The 24,245-nt window shown below is 46.6% G+C and overlaps 1 protein-coding gene across 2 annotated transcripts in view; it reads right to left on the bottom strand.

Annotated features, from left to right (window-relative positions):
- Positions 1-24,245, bottom strand: part of ADAMTS17 (ADAM metallopeptidase with thrombospondin type 1 motif 17) — a 261,444-nt gene that overhangs the window by 113,474 nt on the left and 123,725 nt on the right. For both annotated transcript variants that reach the window (XM_019477538.2, XM_019477539.2), the window contains exons 11-13: positions 11,175-11,276; positions 9,329-9,474; positions 2,219-2,385 (exon numbers count right to left, since the gene is read on the bottom strand). In XM_019477538.2, coding sequence (XP_019333083.1) covers positions 2,219-2,385; positions 9,329-9,474; positions 11,175-11,276 — 415 coding nt within the window. The remainder of the gene's footprint in view (positions 1-2,218; positions 2,386-9,328; positions 9,475-11,174; positions 11,277-24,245) is intronic.

Below are 24,245 nucleotides of genomic sequence, written 5' to 3'. Positions count from 1 at the left end.
GGGAAGGAGACTAGAAGAAGTTGCACTGTAGCCCCCAGCAAAGCAAAATCAGCTAAATTCATAGAGGCAGAAAAGGAGAGAGTATTGTTCTGTAAAACTTGGCAACAAGAGCCATACAGCTGGGAAAACCAAACTGATGTTCCTTGGAGTAACAAACTGCCTCAATACCTTTCTGGATCCAACCTGAGGGAAGAAGCAGCCGTTGGGGGAACATGTCTCTAGCAGCCTTCGCAGCCCTGGAAGAGTCCCGGATGGCGACCGGCACGCAACCCTGAGCATGTATGTGGAACAAAGCAGGAAAAAGGCCCTGTTCGGCTGCGGGACAGCAGAAGGCTCTGGGACTAGGGTAATTCTTATATGGTTAGGAAGGGCTGTAAAAAGGACCACATGCACTCACGATGGCAGGAAAGAGCGAGACAGATGTTGTAGGCCAGCATGTCTCACCCAACTGACTTTAATGTGTCTCATATTAGGCAAGAGAGCAGGTAATAAAATGAACACTCAAGGGCAAGATTAGGCGAACCAGGCTAGAGAGTGTCCAGAGGTCAGGGGAGTCTAGGAGGAATGGCAAAGGCGAATCAGTTCTTGCTCAGACGAGGGATGTGCCTGAAGCGTTTTTAGAAACACTTCTCCCGAAAAACCTACCTTCTTCCCATGAGAAGGGATGTCAGTCAGTACTTAGTGCCCCTTGGGAGGCAGTGACCTCCTGACTCTCCCCATGCCGGTAGTACAGATTTCAAAGACCTCTGACAAGCGTCTGCCATTCACCTTCTGGCGAGAGGCCTTGCAATGCTCTCCCTCTGCCAACCCTGCTGCCTGGTGGTGGGCTAAACAGTCCTAGGCTTCATTTTCAAACAGTGATGCTGCATTTCCCCTACCCCCATCGTGCATTTTTCCATGCTCCTGCAGCAGTATCTTTCAGCCAGGGAACAGGGTTAACATAATTATGCAGCTTTCAAGTGGGCAGGGGTCATGTATCAACACAAACACATGAGCTCTTCAAAAACCCCAGTGGGGGTAGGAGGGGTCCACATGCTAGGGTATTTCAACAGTGCCTTGGCATCGAGTGTCCGTACACTCCTTGGAAAACCCCAGGCTAATTGATTAACCATGTTCAAACAACCCCCCATGGGGGCTGGGTTCAAGACATGTGTTATTTAGGTAAAAGAATCCCCAAAGTCTGCAGAATATTCTCTTATTCCAGCAAGTCCTGATGTGTCTCCAGCTGCTTCCCCCAGACCTGCATGTGGCCCACCGTACCATCCTCAGGCTGACTTCTTTGGCATAAGTAACAGTAGATGCTGTGATTGTGGGGAGGAAGCTTGCTGCTGTCAGCTTGGATGAGGAATGAGCTAAGACTGATGACTGTTGACTACAGCTCCCTCAGCTCTGCTTTTACCAGCATGAGGCAGCTGAGAAATTGCTGTCATGAATCAACCCATCATCCTTCTTCTCTGCTTGGAGTCTTGCTTGGGTGGGGAGGGGGGAGAGAAGGCCAAATTCAGCACAAACATCCTGTTGTCCCATAGCAGATGGCAAGCGGACTTGATTGATTTCTCTCTATGAGAGCCCTGGATGTCAGAACGGGGGTGCCATGCACGAAAGTAGATGAGGATCCTGATAATACTGGGAGGAAACCTAGGTGACTGCTAACACTGAGGCTGCCAGGTGTCAGTCAAAGATACAGCTTGGCCCAAGATCATCACCTGACATGAAACTGCCCTTTTACATTTCTTAGAAATACCAGTGAAAGGGGCTGTTTCTATTTACCATCCTCTCTCACATGTTCCTGAGCATTTGGGAATCATTTTTCAAGCAGTAAAGGAAAACGGTTCAAGAGCAACATGCTGCAACGGGCTATGAAGGGGCACAAAAGGAACATCCCAAGAAGAGTTGTGAATTAGTGCCCAGTTTCCCAGGGCAAGGCTGATGGGAAAACTCCTATTCCCAAATATCTGCCTGTGCAGATGAGTGACAGCTGAATTAGCTCCACAACTTCTGACAGCCCTTGCCATCACTGACCCACTGCCTCTTGCTGAGGGATACAAGATGGCAGTGAGATTTAGGGATTCCCGTTGGGTGTCCCACACAGCCAGCCTGTGGGCATCCATGCATTGTGCGGCTGAGAAATATGGGGGCAAGTGGAACAAAGGGAGAAGGGGTTAAAACCAGTGGAGAAGGGATGGTGAGGAACTACAAGGAAAGCTCTTGAATTTACCATCCACAATGACAGCTGTCAAGAGGCTTTTCTTCTTTGCGCTGTATCTCTCGTGAGACTGGCACTGCTGGTCCCTGAAGCTGGGCACGCCTTTAGGACAGGGCAAATTTTCACACACGGTGTGCTCCACACTTGCCCCGCGGCAGTTCTTGCCTCCCGGCCCTGGGCTGTAAAGGAAAAGACAGACCCTTTAGCACTGGAAGTGGCAAAAGTCTCCACAGCCACGTCATTACTTCTCTTCCGCTGCACGAGGCAATCCATTTGCTCGGAGGAGCTGCGTCGTTCCTGTCTGAAATCCTCACTGGAGCCAAACTGTACTCTCAGCAGCTCCCAAAGAAGGCAGGGCAAGCTGAAAGGTTAACCGATTTATCTGAAGCAGCCACTTGGGAACAAAAAAAAAGCAAGCTCTTGCAAGGCACGCGCACTGTAGGCACACAAACAAGACTGTCCATACTGCACATGTTTTAGATAAGATACATGCTGCTTTCCTGGACTGTGGTCATTAAACAGCCCGCGATACTTCTTGGGAGAGCAAGAGTGTTTAACCCCTTCTATTTTGGCCAGAATTCAGATCGGGGAAAGTAACTCCTTCCGGCCAAGTGAAGTTTCAGCTGCAATCTATTCTCTTTGCTTTCTGTCCTCATCTGTTTTCTACCGCTGCAGTGCCCTATAAAGCGGCTGTTGTCTTTCACCCCGAAACGGGCAGCATATTACCGGTGGCTGAAGCTACGAACTTGTGAAGTGCTTTGGCAAACTTTGAGACTCGGAAACAAAGGGAGAAAAAGAAGCCTTTGATAGCTTCCTGTTTTAGGACAGATCCCGGTATAGGTACCGAGGCCTGATTTTTGTTATTTGAACTAAACCAGGCGCAAGCCAACTTCTAAGTCTCTGTACAGTTTTCATCAGGTGTCGGAGGCAGCTGGGCTCCATCTGTAGTGCCTCCAGGGGTGGATCCAGATGTTACAATGGGGGTGCAGGAGCAGTAACCTGCACTGTAGGGGTGGATGCACTCAGTCTGCACCCGCCTCTCATGCCTGGGGCAGGCAGAAAGTGCAGGGGAGCAGCAGCCGGGGACTTTTTAATCCCTAAAATGTAAGGATTCTCCCCTTCTCTTCTCCTCCCTGCTCAGAGGCACCCCCTCCCCTGACCTCCCATTCCCCCCTTCTCTCCTCCTCCCTCCCCATCAGCCATGAGGGGAAGTCCAGATCTGCTCCAGCCAGGCTGTGCAGGGGCTGGGCTCAGCCCAGGACAGCAGCAGCAGTGGGCAGGCTCCTCGTCTCTGTCTGCTCTCCACTGATGTTTCCTGGCAGCCTGGGTGCAGGCATGGGGAGAGGGACTGTGCCCGTCCCGTGCCACCCACACTATCCCAGGCTGAGTTAAGCCCCGTGTAGTTCAGCTGGAGGGGGGCACAAACCCTCTTTGCCCCTGGGACAGCAACAGCAGCTGGTGGGAAAAAGGGGAAAGGGAGGGAACAGGACATGGAGCAGAGGGAAGAGGAAGGGACATGCCTCTGAGCAGAGGGGAACAGAGGACTTAAAAGTAAGTCCCTGGTGGCAGCGCATGCCACTTCGGCAAAAAGCGGGTTGGGGCCGTGCCATTGCACCCCCTCCGGATGCACCCCTGACTGCTTCCAATGCATCACACCTCCATAGGTCTATGTCCTTTGTACAGCGCTGCGCCACGAGAATGAATTTAGGAAAAAACTGCACTGGGGTCAAGTTGACAGGGTACAGTAGACAGACCACAGCAGCAGCCTGAACGCTGGACTGGGAGCTAGGCCCTCCAGAGCCAATAGACTCTCTCTTGACTGCGGGCAAATCAGTGACTCAGTTTCCCCATCTATGCGAAGATTACTCAGATGTCAGTAAGGTGCACTGAACAGACGGCACTACAGAAATGCTCAATATTACTAGATTTATCAAAATGTCACAGACTGGATGGTAATTTTCAGGTAGAAGTTTGCACTGCAAGAACCAATATTACCACATTGTTCTGATTATAAGCTGACCTCACATTTTGAGGTTCAATTGTAGGAAAAACAGTCCTTTCCCTTGAATGTAAGTCAATAACTATAGATAAAGATCCTGAGCTGCTACTGTTCTTATAAAATCCCACAGGAGAATCAGATAGCCAGGAAAGGACCCACAGGGTCAAATGTACTAAAACTACTGAAATAAAATTGCACTGAAAACATTTCTGGCTTGGCATTTTTATTGCGTGCACAAAAATCCTGCAAGTACAGAAAGTTAAGAATGTCAGGGGCCCGACGGTAGGTCAGCCTCACATGTAAGCCGAGTGTGATTTTTATGGTTCTTGGGGAGGAAAAACACACAGACTGAAAAATCAGAACAATGCAGTAAGTATTCGCAAATACTACTGCTTAAAAATACAAAGGCGGATTTCTGAAGCCATGTAATACTACTGCTGTTTATCACATCCTGTTCCCTTTCAGGAATACTTTTCTTTCTTTCTGAAGTACCTTCCCCCTTGTAAACCAATGACTCAAAACCCACAGCAAGAACAGTGTGCGTGGCACTATGCCAGAGGGTGGCTTTATGAAGGTAAGAAAGCAGACGGAAATACAACAAAAGTCTTTCTGCATTTCTCCCATGCGCATATCCACCTGAAATTAGAAGCTACTTAACAAGTTTTCATTTTGAACATAAAAGTATTCTTTTCCACTGCCCCGTTGATGAGAGAACAACGTATTACAAAGAGGGGCTTGATTTAAAACTAGAAGATAATAATAGGCAATAGTGATCTCAGCCTAGGGTCTCAAAGGACTTCAGTTAAGCCTCACAACACAGGTAGAGGAAAAGCAAGTCAGTTTAGTATGACTTTATAAGCGAGGAAACTGAAGAACAGCATGGCAAAGTTATTTGCCCAGGGTAACCTAGGGCATCGGTAGCAGAGGTGTAAGAGAAATACATGCATATTTCTACTATGCCAAGTCCTCTGACCCCGATGTGCTTTCCATCCCGTTGCAGCCAGGACAAAAGAAACATGCTGTTTTGCAACCAGACAAGTTCACTGCATACAACAGGGAGATACAGCCAATATCTCTTCCGCACTGTGCACCTCTGTAGATTTGCATGTTAACAGTCAGGAACAGGGAGAAACGGCAACTGCACACGTGCAGATATCATCTGGATCCCCAGAACCTGACATCTGCAAGTCAGGCTTAGGTATGAACCCTCTTCAGAGGTTGTGTCAAACTCATGTTACACAGTTGTGCGTAACCCCTGCAAAACGGGAGGCTCGCTGAACAGCAGGTTCCCGCACCTGCCGAGCAAATTTATTTTTGTTTCCACTTCCCGAGAGTATGATGGGGAGAAATGATAGAGTCTGGCCGAATGTGCTTCACTTCATTGCGAGCGATCAAAACCGCCACCCATGTCCATGCATTTCAATTTCTTCTAGACATTTTCCTAACGCTCCCTCTCGGGGGCAATTTCGTCTCTTCGGGTAGATTGGCAGAAAAAGATTCAAGTCATTTCCTTCCTGCCCTTCAGTGGATATCTATCGAAAGGCAACTCCAGCCAAACTCCTGTTCCTAGCAGCAGGGAAGTTTATTCTAAAAAACTTTTTTTATTATTACTCAAATGAACAACTTAATAAGTCCCTATGCTGAGTAGAAACCATAGGTTTGATCCAGCATCAGCTCTTAATGTGAGTCATCTCCCTGAGGTTAACGGGACTTATTTAAAGGCTGGCTGCATAATCAGGTCTCAGCCATTAGATTTGCTCCTGACACAAAGCGTCCTGCCGGTGATGAGTACCCTCCTGGCTTATAAAAGTCAATGGTGGTTGAAAAGTTCACTTTGGGGGGATTTGGTGGCAGCTAACAAATAAATCAGGGGAGAGCAGCAGGGGCCAGGCGAACAATTATTTACCAAAGCGCCCCAGGGGAAAACCAGGAGCAATGGCTATAAACTCCTAGAAGGTTTCAGACTAAATATAAGGAAAAACTTTTCCATGGTTCATGTGGCCAGACTCTGGACTAGACTCCCAGTGTGGGTGGTGCAAGCACCTACCCTGGAGATCTTCAAAAGGAGACTGGATGCACACCTCGCTGGGGTTATTTGACCCCAGCAGTCTTTCCTAGCTGGACCTGATGAGCTCACGAGGTCCCTTCCAGCCCTAAACTTCTGTGAATCCCCCTTAAGGAGGCCCTGTGATGGAAAGAAAGTATTTGGAAGCGTTCATTTCTGCACATGGAACGTAAATGCCAAATTTCAGCCTAGATTGGGTTTTTTTACAGAGGCCACATAAACTTTGAAAACCAGTTTTGTGATGGTTAAATGGAAACACTGATCCCCAATGATATGACAACATTACAGACTGTCACCAGGGGAATGGTTGTAACCAGTGTCTGGTTGCACTGCTGACACCTCTTGTCTGCAGCAGACATGTCAGCGGCAGCAGATGTGCTGGGCGTGACTGAGAAGTCCTCCGAGAGGACTCATGGCTGGTGCTTTCGGCTGGCTGACATGCACAGTATGCTGTGGATGCTCAGCCCTGGTGATTATAAACAAGAAGCAGAGCTTCTTTCCGCTTGGATCCTATGTTCACTCCAGCACATCAAATATACGAGTCTTGGTTTCAGCCAAGACTATATGGCTTCTTGCAAAGCAAGTGGCAAAAAAGATGTAGTGTGTGTGCAAGGGAGAAAGAGAGGGAGAGGAGGAAGGGCTGAACGCATAACATCTAGTGACACATCTGTCTTGCTGGACAGCAGGATATTGTGCTGATGGTAGTGGAAAGCCAGACACAGCGGGAGCTGTATTTACTGTACTTTTGTCAGCAGTAGTTCTGGCTTTAATCTCAAAATGTCACTAATGTATGAGAGGCTTTTTTTTATGAGTCAACTGATAGGGAATTAAAGCTGGCAGCTCTTATTATTGATGTCATAGTATAGTAACAGGCAGATGTGTTAAGATACCAAGGTGCCCAGAGCACCCCAGCTCCAGCCTACTCAACAGGAGTTGAAGGAACTTCGTGCCTTAAGAAATGGGAGGCTAAGAAATGTTGAGGTGCTCTTCCTCTAATTAAGGAATAAAATGAGCATGCCTCCTGAAACCGAATGGGATCCAGTATTACAAGTTTAGGAGCATTCAGCTGCTTCATCACAGAAGCACGAAACCTTACACAGACTTCCACTGCCAGCTGGGAAAGGCATTTCCCAAGCACCGGATCCACAACAAAAACCTGCATTCGTATCTCTGCTTTGTCAAATAGCGGTGGGGTGTGTGCATTAATGTGCAACTACCTTCTATTTGATCAGGTTATAAAATACAGATGTGACATCTACAATGTTTACCCTCAGTGGATAAAGGCAGACAGACAGACTAGATGGACAGAATTTACATCTGCTACACCAGGGATTATGCACTGAGTTTTGTTCCTGTTCAGGCCAGGAATAAAGTACCCAGAGGTCTGTCTCCCAAGAAGAGGCTCTGATTTTAAAAGTATTTCGAAGTCCCAACTTCATGGCTACCTTCCTACTGGATGCAGGGGGAGATCTTGGTCAAAGATGCAGGGGAAAATCAAGAGACAGTCACACCCTCCCTGGTCTTCTGCAAGCTTGCTGCGTGCCTCCCTTTGCCAGATTCCCCACACCCTATGACATTGCAGTCACGAGGCTCCCGTCTGTCCAACCTCTGAGAGGGAGATTCTGGGCAGCATCTCCCTCAAGTCTTGCAAGGAAGGGCATGACTGATGTGGCTTGAAGCCACCTTTGCACTCTCCCGGTTTTGGGATACTCAAGCAGCTGAACAAGGCCCCTGGAATGGCTGAGCTGAACCCAGGCAGGGGTTATTTTACCTTGATCCTTAGTTTAATTTCCCTATAGGCTCCAGTGCTGCCTGGAAGCTCCCCAACATGGCACTCTTTTAACCCAACCAGCTCCTTGCACACTCACAGTGTCACCTGTAAGGTCCTCTGTGGACAGCCTCATAGCTATTCTATATGTCTGGTCCAAAGAAATCCCCCATGGCTGGAGCTGTGTTTCTTTACGGCTCTCTGGTCCTTTTGTATGGCATGAAGAGGATAGAGCAGGAGGGAGAATCTCACCTTAAATCTCCAATTCAGCCAGCGTTTTTTCTTTCCAATGCCCCTCCTCCCCCAACATACCACTGGGTTCTGGGCAAGAAAGGAAGGCAGCGTGGCTCTAAAATTAGTGTATGCAAACTAGGTAGCATCACTCTCCCTTGCGATCCATCCCAGGGCATCCATGCAAGCAGTCTCACAAATTACAGGAGGCAAAGCCAAATCAAGCAAGTCAAGCAACTGCTTTCAAAATACTGATAGTCCCAACAGGCTCAAAAGTCATCTGGCAACAACACAAATTCCAGCAAGAAAAAAAAAAAAGCCCAAGACCAAATATATATGAAAAATATAATAGATAAATCCCCTGGCCAATAGTTTTGGACACTGAATAAACCAGCTGCAGAGGAATATGGGAGATAGCCAGGAATATAAAGCGAAGGAAGATCACGTGCATATCCCCAGCCAAGAACGTATGCGAGCAAAAGAATTTTCAAATCCACGTGCAATCTTGGAGGCAGCAATTCCTGCAATTTAAGGAAGAGGATGATGAATAGATGGATTTAAGGTTTGGTCAGCAGTGCGGCTAAGCGGAGTTTCGAGCAGCTGTAACTGATAAAAGATAAGCCATCCTGGTCCCTCGTGGAGGAAAACAGAGCTGGTTAAAATCAAGCCTGGACATTACAGAAATGCAGTCAACGTTCAGCAGCATGTAGGGAAATGAGTGAGTAATGACATCTCTTTCCTGATAAAAAAAAAATCCAAACAGGGCAGCTATGTGCCCATGTACCACATGGGCATGTCCTTGCAGCCTGTTGTTAATAAAGGCCATTTCTACTATGTATCGTGTCCTTTCAAAAATGCTCTGCAAATGTGTTTGGTCCTTCACATATGACTTGTGTTTTGTCCATGCCACCAGTTATCACTGAGCTAGTGACTCTGCATGCCCCCGTTACTTAGCTTGCGTTACTCAGGCCTGCTCCATCCCTATTCCCTTTCCGCTCCGCTGGAGCAAGGTTTCCCAACATGCTGTAGTTCACAAGCCACCAAGAGGAGAAGACTTACGGGGGATTGTCACACTTGCGCTGTCTGAACCGGACGCCAGTGCCACACGTCCTGCTGCACATGCTCCATTGGCTCCACACGCTCCAGTCTCCGTCCACGTGCTCCGGGATGGGAGTCTTGCTGACGCATTCCCCAGCTCGGCACCACTGAAATGCAACGGTGTTAGCACAGCATGGTCCAGCGGACACCTTCCTGTGGAGTTAGCAGGAAGGCTGGCAAGGGTGGAATGAAATGCGTATATAAGTGTTTGGAGATTCAGGGCTTATGGCAGGAGGGAAGAAAAAAAAAGGTGAAATATGGAAATGCGAGCTTCTTCCTCAGCCTGTTTAAACCAAAGGGATATTTGTCTTTAGTAACACCGGTAACATGACTGAAGCTCCTGCTGGAACTTGCACCATAATACAGAAAACTGTCTAGGTCAGACAAGTGCTAGGACTTCCATTAACCCTCTCTGAAGAAAGTGGGTTCAAGAAATCATACCCCAACGCAACACCATCACCAATGCTAGGGAGTGCTCCATGCATACATTTCTGGACACTTGAGGTTTGTTCCCATACAACCACACTGACTCCAGTAGGAGTTGCACCCAGCTTATGCTGTGCCACACCTGGGACCATCCCCATAAAGCATGATCCACCTGCCGCTTCTATGGACAGAGCTGTGAGAGATCCTGGGATCCTGGAGGACTTCAACTTGGGCAGCACATCTGCGGGGGATGGCTGCACCTAAATGGAACAGGAGCTGGGTAGTGCAGATCATAGACAGCCCTGCCCCGGAGTGGTGTAACTTTAAGGTGCAAAATGAGTGCTTAAAACCACTTTAAGGTGTTAATGTGCAGACCGGCCAGGGGTTAAGAGCTCCAGGAGCTGCCCAAAAAGACTGTCTAACAAGTGCTTTAGACAAGCTGCAAAGGTCGACTGCCTTGCTTTAGCTGGAATACAGTACAGTAAGGTTTGCCCAGCAAAGCAGCCTGCTGTGCTAATGAGTCAGCATCAAAGAATTCATAATTCATTTTTTTAAATATGCTTAATTTTTTAGTTAACATATATGCTTTCCTTGATGATGGTAACAAAATGACTCTCCCTCAGTAGGTGACGCACTGTGACCTGTAACGTCTAAATACTGCAAAATGCTCCATCCTGGATGACGGTTATTTGGGGAGCACCTGACACACAGTGGGGACTGGCTGAAAAAAGGAGTTTTCCTATTGTTAGTCATTTCTGCCACCACACTGAATTTTGGAAAGTTTGAATATGTCCCAGCTGTTTGGCTAAGCCCATGAAGCTTGGTAATTCTAGAAAAAAACCTAGCAAAGGGGTCTGAAAGGAAAAGAAAATACCAACTGAATAGGTATTCAAAACTCCCCTGGGCAAATCCAGAATCACTCTTGGCTTTTGTCCTTCTGGTCTTTCAAATGGTTTCTCTGCATACACCTGCTCCCCGATGTCTCAGACTCTTTGCTGCCTTAACTCATGTGCCTACTGTGCTAGCCTGTCCTGCTGAAAGGAACGGAGGTCACCGAGGCAGAAAACTCTCTGACATACCTAGTAGATGCCTTCTACATTGTAAGCTCTTTGGGACTAGGACAGCCTTTTTTTTCTTTTGGTTTGTACAGAGCTGAGCACAACAGGGCCTTGTTTTCTCTTGGGTTTTTCCAGAGCCTACTGCAGTGGAAACAACAGACAAGGAAAATATTCGCATCTGATCCAGCTGTTAACTGGACAGCTTGCTTAATCTTATCAGAATGAAATGCAAGGCTTCCAGTAAACACTGGACATCTCGGCAACATTATCCCATAGCCAAGGTCACAAAAGCCAAAGCAGTTGCTGCAGGACGCTCTGCTTACCTTGTCTGCGCCACATTCGGTGCCATCCAGAGGTGGGTCCAGCTTGGTTTTACAAGATGTATCTCCTTCCACCAGACACCAGAGCCCAGCACACATCAAATGCTGCAATCACAAAGCAACAAAGGATAGTTACTACTTCTGTCATTATGAGATATTCTGCTAAAGCTCTGTCCACCTCTCTCATGTGAATCCAGAGGCATATGGTTGGGTTTGGAGTAAGCAATTATTTTTAAGAAGCTGGCATTAAACAGTGGGGCTAGTAACATATGTGAGAACAACGGATGTGGCTACCAGAAAAAAAGGGTGATGATTAAACTGATTTCTTTTAATTGGAATAAAGCAGGTTCGCTAGAAGATTGATGTATGAGGAAGCACAAGACTGGCACAGTGCTACAAGCACACCTGGATTACTGACTCGCTTACCATATTTTCCAGTGTGTAAAATGCACACTCCCCACCACCAAGGATAAAATTCTGGGGAAGGAAATGTTTAGCATACATCTAATTAATTTTTTGCCAAAATGTTTATTGCAATTATTTCAATTATTTTTCATTAGGTAACTTTGCATGTATTAGATGCATCTTCATTTGACACCTATGCACCAGAAAATATGGTCAGAGGTTTTCTAAGCGACTGCAAATAAATAAAATATAGTACAGATAAAAAGTTCCTGCTAAGCCTCCATCTAGCCATCACGAGTAGAAAATTTCCCATGATAGACATGGAGGAAGCTGAAAAAGCATGTATTTGAGGGGATGAATGCCATACAGCCTGAAGGCAGATAAGGTTCTTTGGGTAAATGTGATATCTTTTATTAGACCAACTATTTAATTGGAAAATTGTTCTGTGCGATCTTTCGGGTACAAACACCCTTCTTCGGGCACAGGGAGAGCGTAGACTAGTTGTCTAATAAAAGTTGTCTACATTCTCCCTGTGCCCAAAGAAGGGTGTTTTGTACCTGGAAAGCTTGCACAGAATAATTTTTCCAACCGTAGAGTTGGTCTAATAAAAGATATCACGTTTACCCAAAGAACCTTGTCTGCCTCTGTCCTTAGACCAATACAGCCTGAAGGCCCTTGGGAAAGAAACGGACAGGGGGTTATGGTTGATGAGGCCAAGAGAAAAGATACAAAACAGCAGAGATGCAGGCAGAGGCGATGTTCGAGGGCTTTGATGGTGCAGAGAAGCAGCTCGAATCTGGTACCTTAGAGAAAAGGGAGCTGAGAAGACAAGAGAGAGCAGAGGAAAAGGGCTTGAGATGGAAGCATCTTGCCACCAGGCTCAAAGCGCGTTCTGGATACCATTAGCACACGACTGCTCTGTTCGATGGATGTACGTTATAGGGATATTAATGCTGACCATGCTTGCGTGACCTGTCATATCAATAACGCTTGCAGAATTTGAGAAAAAGAACAAGAAAGGGAGGCCTTTAGAGCATTCACATTTTCCATACCATCCACCCTGCTCTGCATCCCATATAAGTGGATGATTTCAATACAATGTTATATATTTGCATAGCGGGGAATAGAAAAAAAAAAAAAGGGCTACATTTCTTTCCACTATTGTTCACGTTTCAACGTAATGGTAAAAAGATGAGAAGCTCGACTCCAGTGCCAGCTGGTCCTGTCAAGATTTATTGCACCTCATTAAATAGTTTGAATCAACACACTTTAACCTTATGGCTCTTCCACCATGTAATGTAAGAGTGCGCGTGTGCACGTGTGCTGTGTACACACATGTTGATATATCTCTGTAAAGCAGACCCAGCGGGCAGAAGGTGTGGAAGAGAGGAATCCTGACATCGAGAGTGATGATGTAGGAAGGGCTGAAATAAACTGATGATCCCAGCAGTATCTGCAGTCTGCTTTATCTCATTTTCCTCTGGAAAGAGGATTTTGCACCACTGAAAGCAAAAGACTCTATGAGAAAGGAAGGCCTGATTCAGTAACCGATGCATTTGCCATCAGCATCAAGGAAACCCGTGTAAAAACAGTGCATCAAAGAGTTTTCAGAACATCTGTGCTGCCCCTACCAAGTTGGGCTTCTGGGAAATAGTAGAAAGCCCAAAGACTGCTGTTCTTCTTACTAATTAGTGTTGCAAATTAGCACTTTTTCTGAAGTCTTCACACAAAACAACAGTTAATACTTGTGACACGAGGTAAAGGTAGCATCCGCGTTCTACAGATGGGTATACTGAGGCACACATAAGTTATATGACTTGCAAGAGGCCACTGAGGAAGCCAAACGCAGAACTCCAGGGCTGGGCACACGACACGTTTACGTCGGTGTATCGTGTCTTTGCACCACCGTCACCAAGGAGCCAGCACACACGGACAGCCCGACAACTGATATAACTTGACAGATACTCCAACTTGAACGCCCCCCACCTTTGTAAAACTACACCGGCAAAACTGCGCTGGTAGGTGTCAGATGTACATAGGAGCCAGTTATAATGGACCTATCAACAGTCCATCAATGGTCCTATGTCGAACTCTATAACCATTGATTAGCCATTTATTAAAACATCTATTAATCCTTTATCAGCTGTTTATAAACAGACCCTTACTAAGCAGCATGGGTGCTCTATGAACAAGGACGCAGAGCCAAACCAGGTTCACTGTTCTCCTTAGATGGCCACAGATGTTACCAGAGCAATATCTGTACTAGTGTCTTCCGACTGCTAGCTGAAAGGAAAGGCAGGCTTGAATGTAAACACATATGCATTACTCTGAATACACCAGGCTTTTGGCAGCTGATAGGTACACAGCTTTACCATCTCAGCCTGCCTCCTGTATACTGTAGACAAGAGCAGTTTACCCAATGATCCCTGCATTGAGCATATGGGTTCTGGATGAGTTCTCTCTCTTCTGGAAAAGATCCTCAGTTTTGATTTGATGTGAAGAAAAGTCCAGTCTATCCCTTGAGATTTTTTTTGAAAACTTGAGATTTTTTTCCTCCAAAGATCCTAGTATGAGCCCTGGCAGACATTACATTTATAGCATCACGGGTTAATGATGCCATAAACTGCAACATGACACACGTTCAACTAATTTATGGTGCCACGAAATGGAAAACCAGCCACAAAGGTGTTCCAGATGCAAAGGGACATATATAATGTGGAAAACCTTTGTAGCTCATTTGTAGGACACCTTGAATTGAATGTGTGGCATGTGACCCAGACCCAGGGCTGTCCTGGGGCGATGCCAACAATCAGCTGATTGCCTGCATCAGCCTGGGGATACCCCAAATCTGATCCCAAGGCATCCAGGGTCTGAGATTCAGCTGTTTCCTACTTGATCAGGGTGGGGGCAACCATGAAGTTCCAGTTCAGTCCCAGCAGTCATACAATTAGGATCTCAGGAATTTTATGCCCCCTCCCCAACATCACAGGTTCTGCTTTACACATCTGGCATGGCAGGACATACAATACTGGGGATGGGGCATAAAATTCCTCAGCTCCCGATCACTCCATTAGTTTAACATCTGCCAAGGATCTTTGTTATAACATGCCCTATGGGCTGGAGGTGTGAGGAGAGCCAAAATGGATGTTTCTGTGGGCCCCCTTGGAACAAACATCTCTTATCTGGTTGTGTGCAATTATGCTACACTGGGCTCAATGACTGGGGTGGTCTTGTTCAATCCCTGTGTTCCCAAGTTGTTTGATGGATTAATTAACCTCACTGTTAAGCATCTGCACCTTATTTTGATCCAAGCTTCAGCTTTGGATTTTCTATCTGTGTAAATTGCATGGGCTTAAATACTGTGCTGCAATGCAAAAGAAGAAAGATGAAAGTGTGGGGGGGAGAAAGTCATAAAAATTCAAGCAGCCTTACATACACTTTGAGTTGCCAGCCAGAACCCCTCCATAGCCTGCGAGTGTGGTAGGCAATTAACACAACCAATGCAATGTGCTAAACTACTATGTATGCCCTTAGGGAATGAATGGGACTAGCTAAGTGCAGAGAGGGGTGTGTGTGTGAGCAGTGTAGACAACTACATATCAGGGAAGGATGAGATGGGTGCAAACAGTCAAACACACACACAGTCTTATGGAGATAAATACAAAGCAAATCTCTGCATGATCAACACCACCTTTGTGAAATTCCACAGCACCGAGGCATGGAAAGCATAGGGTTTTATAGCATCCTTGCTTTCAACTCCTGATACTAAATGCGAAGCATATTGCACGAAACGGTTATAGAAAAATCTGGTGACTAATGCTGCAGCTCTGCATTTGACTCCCATCCCACTACAAAGCATAAAGACTTGTTAGTGCAGCCCCTCGCCTTTGTATACCATACAGATACCCAGACAAAGATTAAACCGTCAGCTTTGGTGCTGCAGATTCCCAAGACGTTCTATTAAGTTAATAGCTCATTTCAAAAGAGGTCTTATATCCTCTTCAGCTAAAATAAAAACCAAAACAAAAACCCTCATTATCTAATCATCGGCATTCAGTGCTCCTGGGGAATATCAAAGTGAGAAATGGCAAGACATGAAAGGAAGGGGGCTTGTATACTTCACTGGCAATTTAGAGCACAGATTGATAGAGAAGAGGCTATCAAAAGAGCTGTGCTACTATTTAATTGCGAATTCAGCATTCGGCACTTGAGAGGCAGGTCTCTGCCTGCGAAACAAAGTCTTCCCTACAGCATCTTTGAATGTAAAACCATGAGGACTGGGGCAGGGATTTTCCAACAAAATATTTTCTTAGTGGGAAACGTTGATTTGTCAAAACCAAAATGTTTTAGGGGGTGAGGCCAGTATTGACCCACCTACCGAACTGAAATCTTCGTAAAGACATGGTGAACTTGTGGAATGGTCCCATTGTGGCATGTTGGGAAGTTGCATTTTTTTCGATTCAAAACATTAAGGCTGGTTGCACCCACCCGCAAATTCATTCCTCCTGCATTAGCTGAGCTTTAGGGTAAGAACAAAGAGAGCCTTCAGGAGACAAACACAGAAACCCTAATGCAGATCCTCCACATTCACACTTTTGCACGCTCTCCAACTTTTTCACGGCATGGACTGTTTCTAAATAACAGGATTAATTTAGGTAGAATATCCCTGCTCTCTGTGAGTTACTATGAGACCTGCTGTGACCACTGTGTAACACAGCGAAGTCATCTGTTAACTTCTTTAAATCACTACAGCAGCCAGACACGAGGAGGAAGCAGCATCAGATTAGCCAGCTCTCCCTTGTCAGGCAATGGACTGGAAGAATGAGGGCCAAACTTTTGGCAGGTATAGGACAAATTGAGCCCCCGCTTAGGTGACACTACAACCCCCTTCCTCTGTTTGATCTAATGCTCTGCTTTCTACTCCCTGCCACCTCCCCACCCTGCTGCCTGCCATGCACAGAAGCCACTTGTGGCACACACAGAATCATAGACAATGAGGATTGAAGGGGCCTCAGGAGGTCACATCTAGTCCAACCCCCTGCTCAAAGCAGGACCAGCCCCAACTAGGTCATTGCAGCCAAAGCTTTGTTTAGCCAGGTCTTAAAAACCTCCAAAGATGAAGATCCAACCACCTCTCTAGGTGATCCATTCCAGTGCTTCACCATCCTCCCAGTGAGAGAGATTTTCTAATATCCAACCTCAACTTCCCTTGCTGCAACTTGAGCCCATTGCTCCTTGTCCTGTCATCTGTCACCACTGAGAACAGCCCAGCTCCATCCTGTTTGCAACTGCCCTGCGGGGAGTTGAAAGCTGCTATCAAATCCCTTCTCCATCTTCTCTTCTGCAGACTAAATAAGTCCAGTTCCTTCAGCCTCTCCTCAGAAATCATGTCCCCCAGTCCCCTCACTATTTTCCTTGCCCTCCGCTGCACTCTTTTCAGCTTATCCACAACCCTTCTGTAGTGGGGGCCCCCAAAACTAAACATAGTAATCCAGATGTGGCCTCACCAGTGCTGAATAGAGGGGAATAATCACTTCCCTTGATTTGCTGGCTACTCTTCTACCAATGCAGCCCAGGATGCTGTTAACCTTCCTGGCAACAAGGGCACACGGCTGGTTCATATTCAGCTTATTGTCCACTGTCACCCCCAGGTCCTGGTTCTGCAGAGCTGCTGCCCAGCCAGCACTTAGACCGTATCAAAAGCCTTGCTAAAGTCAAGGTATATCACGTCCACTGCTTTCCCTGCATCCACAGAGCCAGTGCTACAGGTTGGCCACCCCGGACTGGAATTGGAAATTTGATTTATGATCACAGGTAGTTCCCAGGGACTGTCCATAAGAGGCGCAGGCGGGCAGCACCTTCTCAGAAGCTTACAGGACCAAAACCATAAATGATCTCTTCATTGTATATCTGTATACCACAGTTCATGAGGGTATCTTTCCAAATTAGAAAGAACTGTGCAGTAATTGCATCCCTGTCTGCATTTGCTACCACCTGCCCTGGATTTGTGATGAATGAAAGAATTCATTCTCTTGAGAATTAATTTGCTCCTGCTGTCTACTGGCCACTGGAAACAACTGCTGCTGATTTTTGGCATTGGATTTAAACTCTTTGAAACCAATTTTGCCATCAAAGAGAGGGGATTACAGAGAAGGACTAAGAAAGAGTAAATATCCCTAAGGAAGAGGAACAAAAGAAGATATACACAGGGAGAATGTATTTTAAATAGACTGGTTTGCAACGAAGCATCATATCCCTCTAATTTTGCCCAGGTTTTGGCACGGCATGTATCTAATTATGTGCACTAATGCACCCCTGTGCAAAATTTCAATTAACACCAATTAAATACAATACTGTAATAATACACTAAGAACTTATATAGATAGCACTTTGCCTCTTCAAAGTACTGGATGTACAGTCATTAATCCTCTCAACATGCCTGTAAGGTAGGAATTATCTAAGCTGTTTTACAGGTGAGAAAACAGATGCACAGAAATTAGGGCCAACACTTTCAACTGTTATTGAAACTGTTGTTCAACTGTTGTTTGAAACTGTTGTTTCAACTGTGAATGACTTACAGACTGATATAACCAGAGCGGCTGACCAGCTCCATTGCTCCCTGATATTAGTTAGATCTGGGGGTTTGCAGTGAACAGGAGAAACTTCCATAACTGGAAGCCAGTTTTGAAAATATGGCCTGAGCTAAGTTGCCCAAGACAACAAGGCAAATCAATGATGGAGCTGGGATAAACACATAAGGAGTAACCTCTAGAGCTTCCTCCTTAGCTGGTACTGAAAAGAGATCAGTCATAGGTCCTGCACAGAGTAAGGGGGAGAGAAATCACAAATGAGAATGGCTGATGTAGAAGTAAGGAGGAGAAGGTGTGGGGAAGCTGAGAGCTTTCCAGTATTGATGGGGACATGCTAAGTCCGCATTTCATCAAAACCAACCACCACACCAGAAAACTCCCACATTTGTGATTTTTATTCCTGAACAGATCAAATCTTTTTTGTGCTGCACCACAAAGGCACAAGGAAAAGACTTTTTCAGATACCTGAAAAGGAATTATTCCACAAGACGCACTCCCCCAGTCATGAAGAGCTGCCACGGAGTCCACCTGCCCCTAGGGTTTGATGACTCAGTTGCTTTCATTGATTACTCGAGTTGCATCTATGAGTGAGACGAGAACTACCGCGTACTGAGAAAGCATATAAAAAGTAAAAGGATAACACAGTATGAGAGGATCTTGAGAGTTACCTACTTTCCAGTGATACTATTTTAGTTGTAGAAAAGCCTGAATTCAACACAGTCATTTCTTAGATTTTTTTAAATCATTTTTTAATCATCTAGTCCAACTTCCTGTATAAAGAACTTGCTGATCCTAACCCTTCCCAGGGAGATGCTTCTCCAGCCTCTTGAAAACCCTTTATGTGGGAAGTTCTGCATAATCTGCTGCCATGTTCTACATCATGGGACACCTAAGAAAACACATGCAGCAAACATGAATGAGGTTGTGCTGAACTTAGTCTTTGGAGACACATAGCTTTATACATCACTATCTGGCTAGCAACATATGGCTCCCCTGCAAAATATACTTATCTCCTTGTATGTATAGAGGTGTACCGATACAGCAGTCTGTATCATATCAGCACCAATAAATGGAAAATTGACATTATTGGGAATCGGCTTTTTTGGCTGATGTGGGCAATAAAGTTGCCGATAAATGCTGCGTGCATGCGTGCAGCTAAGCATGCAAGCGGCCAGCCTGGCAGCTCGCAGAGCAGCATCCATTGGTAAGTCTGTTGTGGGGGCAGGAGGTGCGGGAGGAGGCAGATTGAGGCCCCCATGGTGAGGGAGGGACTGGGGCTGGGGCTGGAGCTGGAGCAGAGCCTGCCCAGCTGGGGCAGGGTAGAGTGTGGGACACAGCCACAAGTGGCTCATCCGGGGGGCATGGATCCTGCTGCTACACACACCCCCAGGGGAGCCATGAGGGGCATGTCCCCACCCAGATCTGTGCACAGGGCGAGGGCAGGGTGGGCTGCTGCTGTGGGCTGGGGGCAGCACCAGGCTCTTCCTGGGGGGGGGCGGCTAGGGCAGGGCTGCACTTGGGCTGGGTGGAGGCGGCACTGGGAGGGGGGCTAGGGCGAAATTTGGGGTGGCCACAACCCACCCCATAGCCCCAGTCCCAGAGCCATTGCCACCCACTCTGAGTGCAGCCCCAGTCCAACCCCCGCCCCCGGCCTCAGCACACAGCAGCAGCCTTCCCTCACCCCACACACAGATCTGGGGGGCACATGCCTCCCATGCCTGCCCCGGGCGTGCACGTAGCGGTGGGACCCCCTCCCCCTGCACTCCCTGTATGAGCCGTGTGGCTGTCCCATGCCCCGCCACGAATGGACAGTACCTGCCCCTGCCCCAGCCCCACTCCCTCCCTCCCCGCAGGAGCCTCCATCTGCCCCCCCATGCCCCTCCCTTCCCTCACTCCTTAAATAACTCCTACCATAACCTTTAACAGCAAGGAAAGTCATTTTGCCAATATATTAGCAATAGTAGTTACAACTTCCCTAAGGCTTCTACCCAGATGTTGGCAGCTTAAGGAGAGCAAGAATAGCATTGTCCCAGGCCCGAGCTGACAGAATAGGTATCTTTGATGGAGAGGATCGTCCCTTGTTGGCGTGAAGCATTACTTCTAAGAAGTTCAGCACAGCTGGGGAAATTTAAATAGAAATCTATTTGCAGGAAGTTTGGGTCTCAGGCTCGTCCCCCGTTCCTGTCAGTCGTGGCAGGTGCCAGCGTGAACTGCACTCCCACTGAAACTGTACGATACAATAAACTGCTCCAATCTGACATCAGTTAGCCAACACTTGTTACTGGGAGCAAACCTAGTGAACTAAACAGATCTATGTCTACGAGGGAGGAACATAGGCGAATAAAAAGATCAGAACTGGGCCCTCAATCAGTGTTACTGATAGCTACCCTTGTTATAGAGTTATAGAGAAGCAGGCTGGAAGGGACCTCCAGAGGTCATCTAGTCCAACCCCCTGCCTTCAGCAGGATCATCCCTATCCAAACCATCCCGTACAAAATGGAATCTAAACCCAGCATAAGACTACAACACGGACCTGCCACCCGAACCTGCCACAGGCGTACACAACAAAGGAAGGATGCCGTATGACCAAGAGTTTCAGAAGTGACAAGTGGGTTTGGCTGTCCCACTTCCGGCCGCTCAAAGGAGCCTGACTCGGTCTTTGCATCTCTCAAGCTGGCCACTCCAAAATTGAGACGCTGACCAAGTTTGAAAGCCTGGGACCTTATCCCTTGCTCCGAGGAGCTTGTAAGCTAATCCAGACCTGCAACAGGATATGTGAGACCGCGACACAGGTGGAATAGCATGGATTCAGCATGGAAATCAATAGTGGCAGGGAGAGCGAGAGGATGGCTGTGCCTACGGACTGCAAGGAAAGCCAGTGCTAGCCAGCAGCCGAAGGCACAAAGGTAGGCATGAAAGGCAGAGAGGAGGTTCATTGGGAGGAAGATTGTTTTCTATTCTTGGAGCCTGGAGGCAAGTGAAGAGGTGAAAAATGGAAGGCTCATAATGTCACTGAGCCTCATTGTGTTTAATGCCAGACAGTATCTTCAGGTACTGAATTAAACCCTTTTGTTGTAAAGCCCTATTTGGGTTTTTTTGTTGTTGGCCCGGATGTATGTAACAAAATCAACAGGAAAGGTATTAATGAGACTGCAAGCTAATAGAGGGCTAGGAAGCTTGCATGAATAAATGATCTTTCCTCTGCCTCACGGCATATACCAAAGAAATACTTGTAAACCCGTGATGAAGGGGGGCCTTTCTCCACCTTCCTTACAATGCAGGACAGCTTCATGCCATCCATTTCTTGTGCTTTGTGGAATCCGGGTTTCGATGCCCCAGGTAAGAAGACATAACCGCACATTACACACCTCTGAAGAAGTCATGACAGTCTCCTCACAAGGTCAGACTATGGAGAAATGAATGGACTTAGCATTAGCTTAAGGCAGGGGCGGGCAATTATTTTGGGCGGGCCGCTTACTGAGTTTTGGCAAGCCATCAAGGGCTGCATGACAGGCAGCCAGGGGCAGATAAATATTGATTTCTAAATTTTTTAGGGATGCCGCGAGCTTGATAGAATGGCCTCTGGGGTCACACCTGGTCCGTGGGCCGCATTTTGCTCACCTCTGGCTGAAGGAATGGAGTACTTCCTTGAATGAAATACTGTGCAGAAATATAACTGTCTTCTAGGCAGTCCTCAGGTGTTACCGGGGCTGCCGATAAGCCTGAGGTCAAAACCATTACAGCTGGAGTAGGAAAGAAATGAGCACGCCATGCAAACAGCCAAACTCAGAAGCATGTGCCCCATGCACTGAGGTCCTGGGACAGGGCATGGAGCACAAATATTCTGTCTCCACCCTCCAAAATCCACACACTGCAAATTCCCCATGGCTGGAGCCACCGCGCAGGACCAGAGGGATCTGCTAAGTTGGGAGCCTTGATTGAGTCTGTGCAAAGGACAATAGGCAAAGCCCGTAGCTAACCTGGCCAGCCCCACTTTCACGCTTCCTGTGTCGCCTTCACACAGCCCAAGGGCCTGACCTTGCAAGGTGTCCAGAGGCCTCCTCTTCCATAGGCTACCATGGGAATATGGACATTCAGCACCTTGCAATATTGGGCCCTGTAGCCCCGGGGGATCTGTATTCAACACGAAGAAGACATACTTTAAACAAAAGAAGGGGCAACGCTGTCTGTCATATATCCCTTAAAAGCTGGGGAATGAAACGAGTGAAGTCACAGATCATGTTTCCTGGTCATGGGAAATAAGACAGGGATAGTAAAAATAAATATAGATATATACACACAAGGTTCAGATGTGGCTGGGAAGATTATGGGAGTTTTCTCTTGAAGTGTTTTGCAGATGAGAAGTTCCCAGAAGGCTGATGGGAGAGGTCTGACTGCACTGCAGGCTTGTTAGGCAGTATTTGCAGGCTGATATTCAATAGCAGTTTGGCTAATTTAGTTAAGTTCAGCCTTCAGCTGTAGATGCCACATCACAAGGCTACACCAATTCTCTCTCCCCCCTTGTGTCTTAATAAGCAAACGTAGAGTTTCCAAGCTCTCGGGCGCTCAATTCTTAATGTGCACTTCATGTTATTTTTTAAGAGTTTATAGTTTTAATATTCCCGAATTTCCAGATTGTATTTTTATAATTTTATTTTGGTTCCTCTCTCTCTCTCTCTCTCTCCATTTTTCTTTAAGCCGCTGCACCAGAATGCGTTTTGACCAACTTCCAAACTGAAACAAGTACAAAAATTTCTGAAGCATTCCAATAATTGTAAACTGGGCTGTGCTACACAGGCAGGGACTCTGCTTCTCTCCCTCTCGCTCTCTTTCTTAAACAAAAAGTATTTCCACTGAAAAGGAGGAGGAAAAAGGTCTTTCTTGCAACGTACAGAAGCCGTGAAATAGGACACTTCAGTTTCTTATGAAGCAGGCAAAGTGAAAATAGTCCCAAGTTTTAACAACCCACATTAGGGAAGCTATAAAATATAGTAGGGCAATTAGGTAAATTATGACCTTTGCTTTTAAAAGGGAAAATCTTCTAATTTGACTTTACAGTTGCCAAGCTGCTAGCCTGCAAGCTTCGACAAAATCAAATCCATCCTTTCCTGGAGTCGCATGATTATTATTTATACAGAACCCACAGCGTGTAGGTGTTTTACAGAAAAATATGTAGACAAAGCCCCAGTCTATACAGAGGTTGATATGTAGCCTGTTAGCGCAGGGACACAGTCGACTTCATACCGGTCCTTTGAAACGCTCGCTCCGAAAAACAACCCTGGTTCCAATCATGCAACCGGCTGCGTGGGAGTGTCCCTGCAACACAGAGCCCCACTGATTTTAATAGGATCCCCCCCCAGGCTCAGGACTCAACTCTGATGGTTATTTTTTTTTTTGCAGGGGAATGATTGCAGACTGTGCCACCGATGACACAAATTTCCTTACCCGCATTTCCCAGCATGCCTTTGATTATGAAAGCTTTTGTACCGCTCCATTCACCGCTCTCCTTCGAGCGCTCCCTTTTCCAGGCTGCACGGCTCAGTCTCGCCCTACCTGTTGTAATGGTTCCCTTTCTGCATATCCTACTGAAGGCGTTTATTTAAGAACAACAGCACCATAAGAAAAATCACAGCTGTATTCCTAATGGGCTTTGATCTACTAAAAACTTATTTCCCCCCACCCCCCAAAAAAAAAAACCCCACCCCTATATTCCAGGTTTCACTTAATAATATCCCTATTTAAGCAAAAAAAACCCAAACCCCTCAGTCACAGTGTTAATCTCTCTCTCTACATGCCATTTTAGTCGAAGCGGAGTTTTGACTCAAAACAATCCTGAAAGATAATGGTTATGTAAAAACCCGCAAAAATGTGTTAATAATAAATAAGCCAAAAGGCACATAAAACGGAAAGCCAAACACTGGATACAAGAGATACAAACCACATTTTTTCCATAAATATAATTTCAGTACAAAAGCCTCCGTTAGCAGGCATGCCAGCTTGGAAAGCAAGCCCAGCGCTCCTGATTAAACACACCAGGACATTTTCACAGGAGGTTGTGAACAGTGCGTTCTTGTGTGCT

The sequence above is a fragment of the Alligator mississippiensis genome, chromosome 11 (genome assembly GCF_030867095.1).
Source record: "Alligator mississippiensis isolate rAllMis1 chromosome 11, rAllMis1, whole genome shotgun sequence".
NCBI lineage: Eukaryota > Metazoa > Chordata > Crocodylia > Alligatoridae > Alligator > Alligator mississippiensis.
This window is presented reverse-complemented; position numbering and strand designations above follow the sequence as displayed.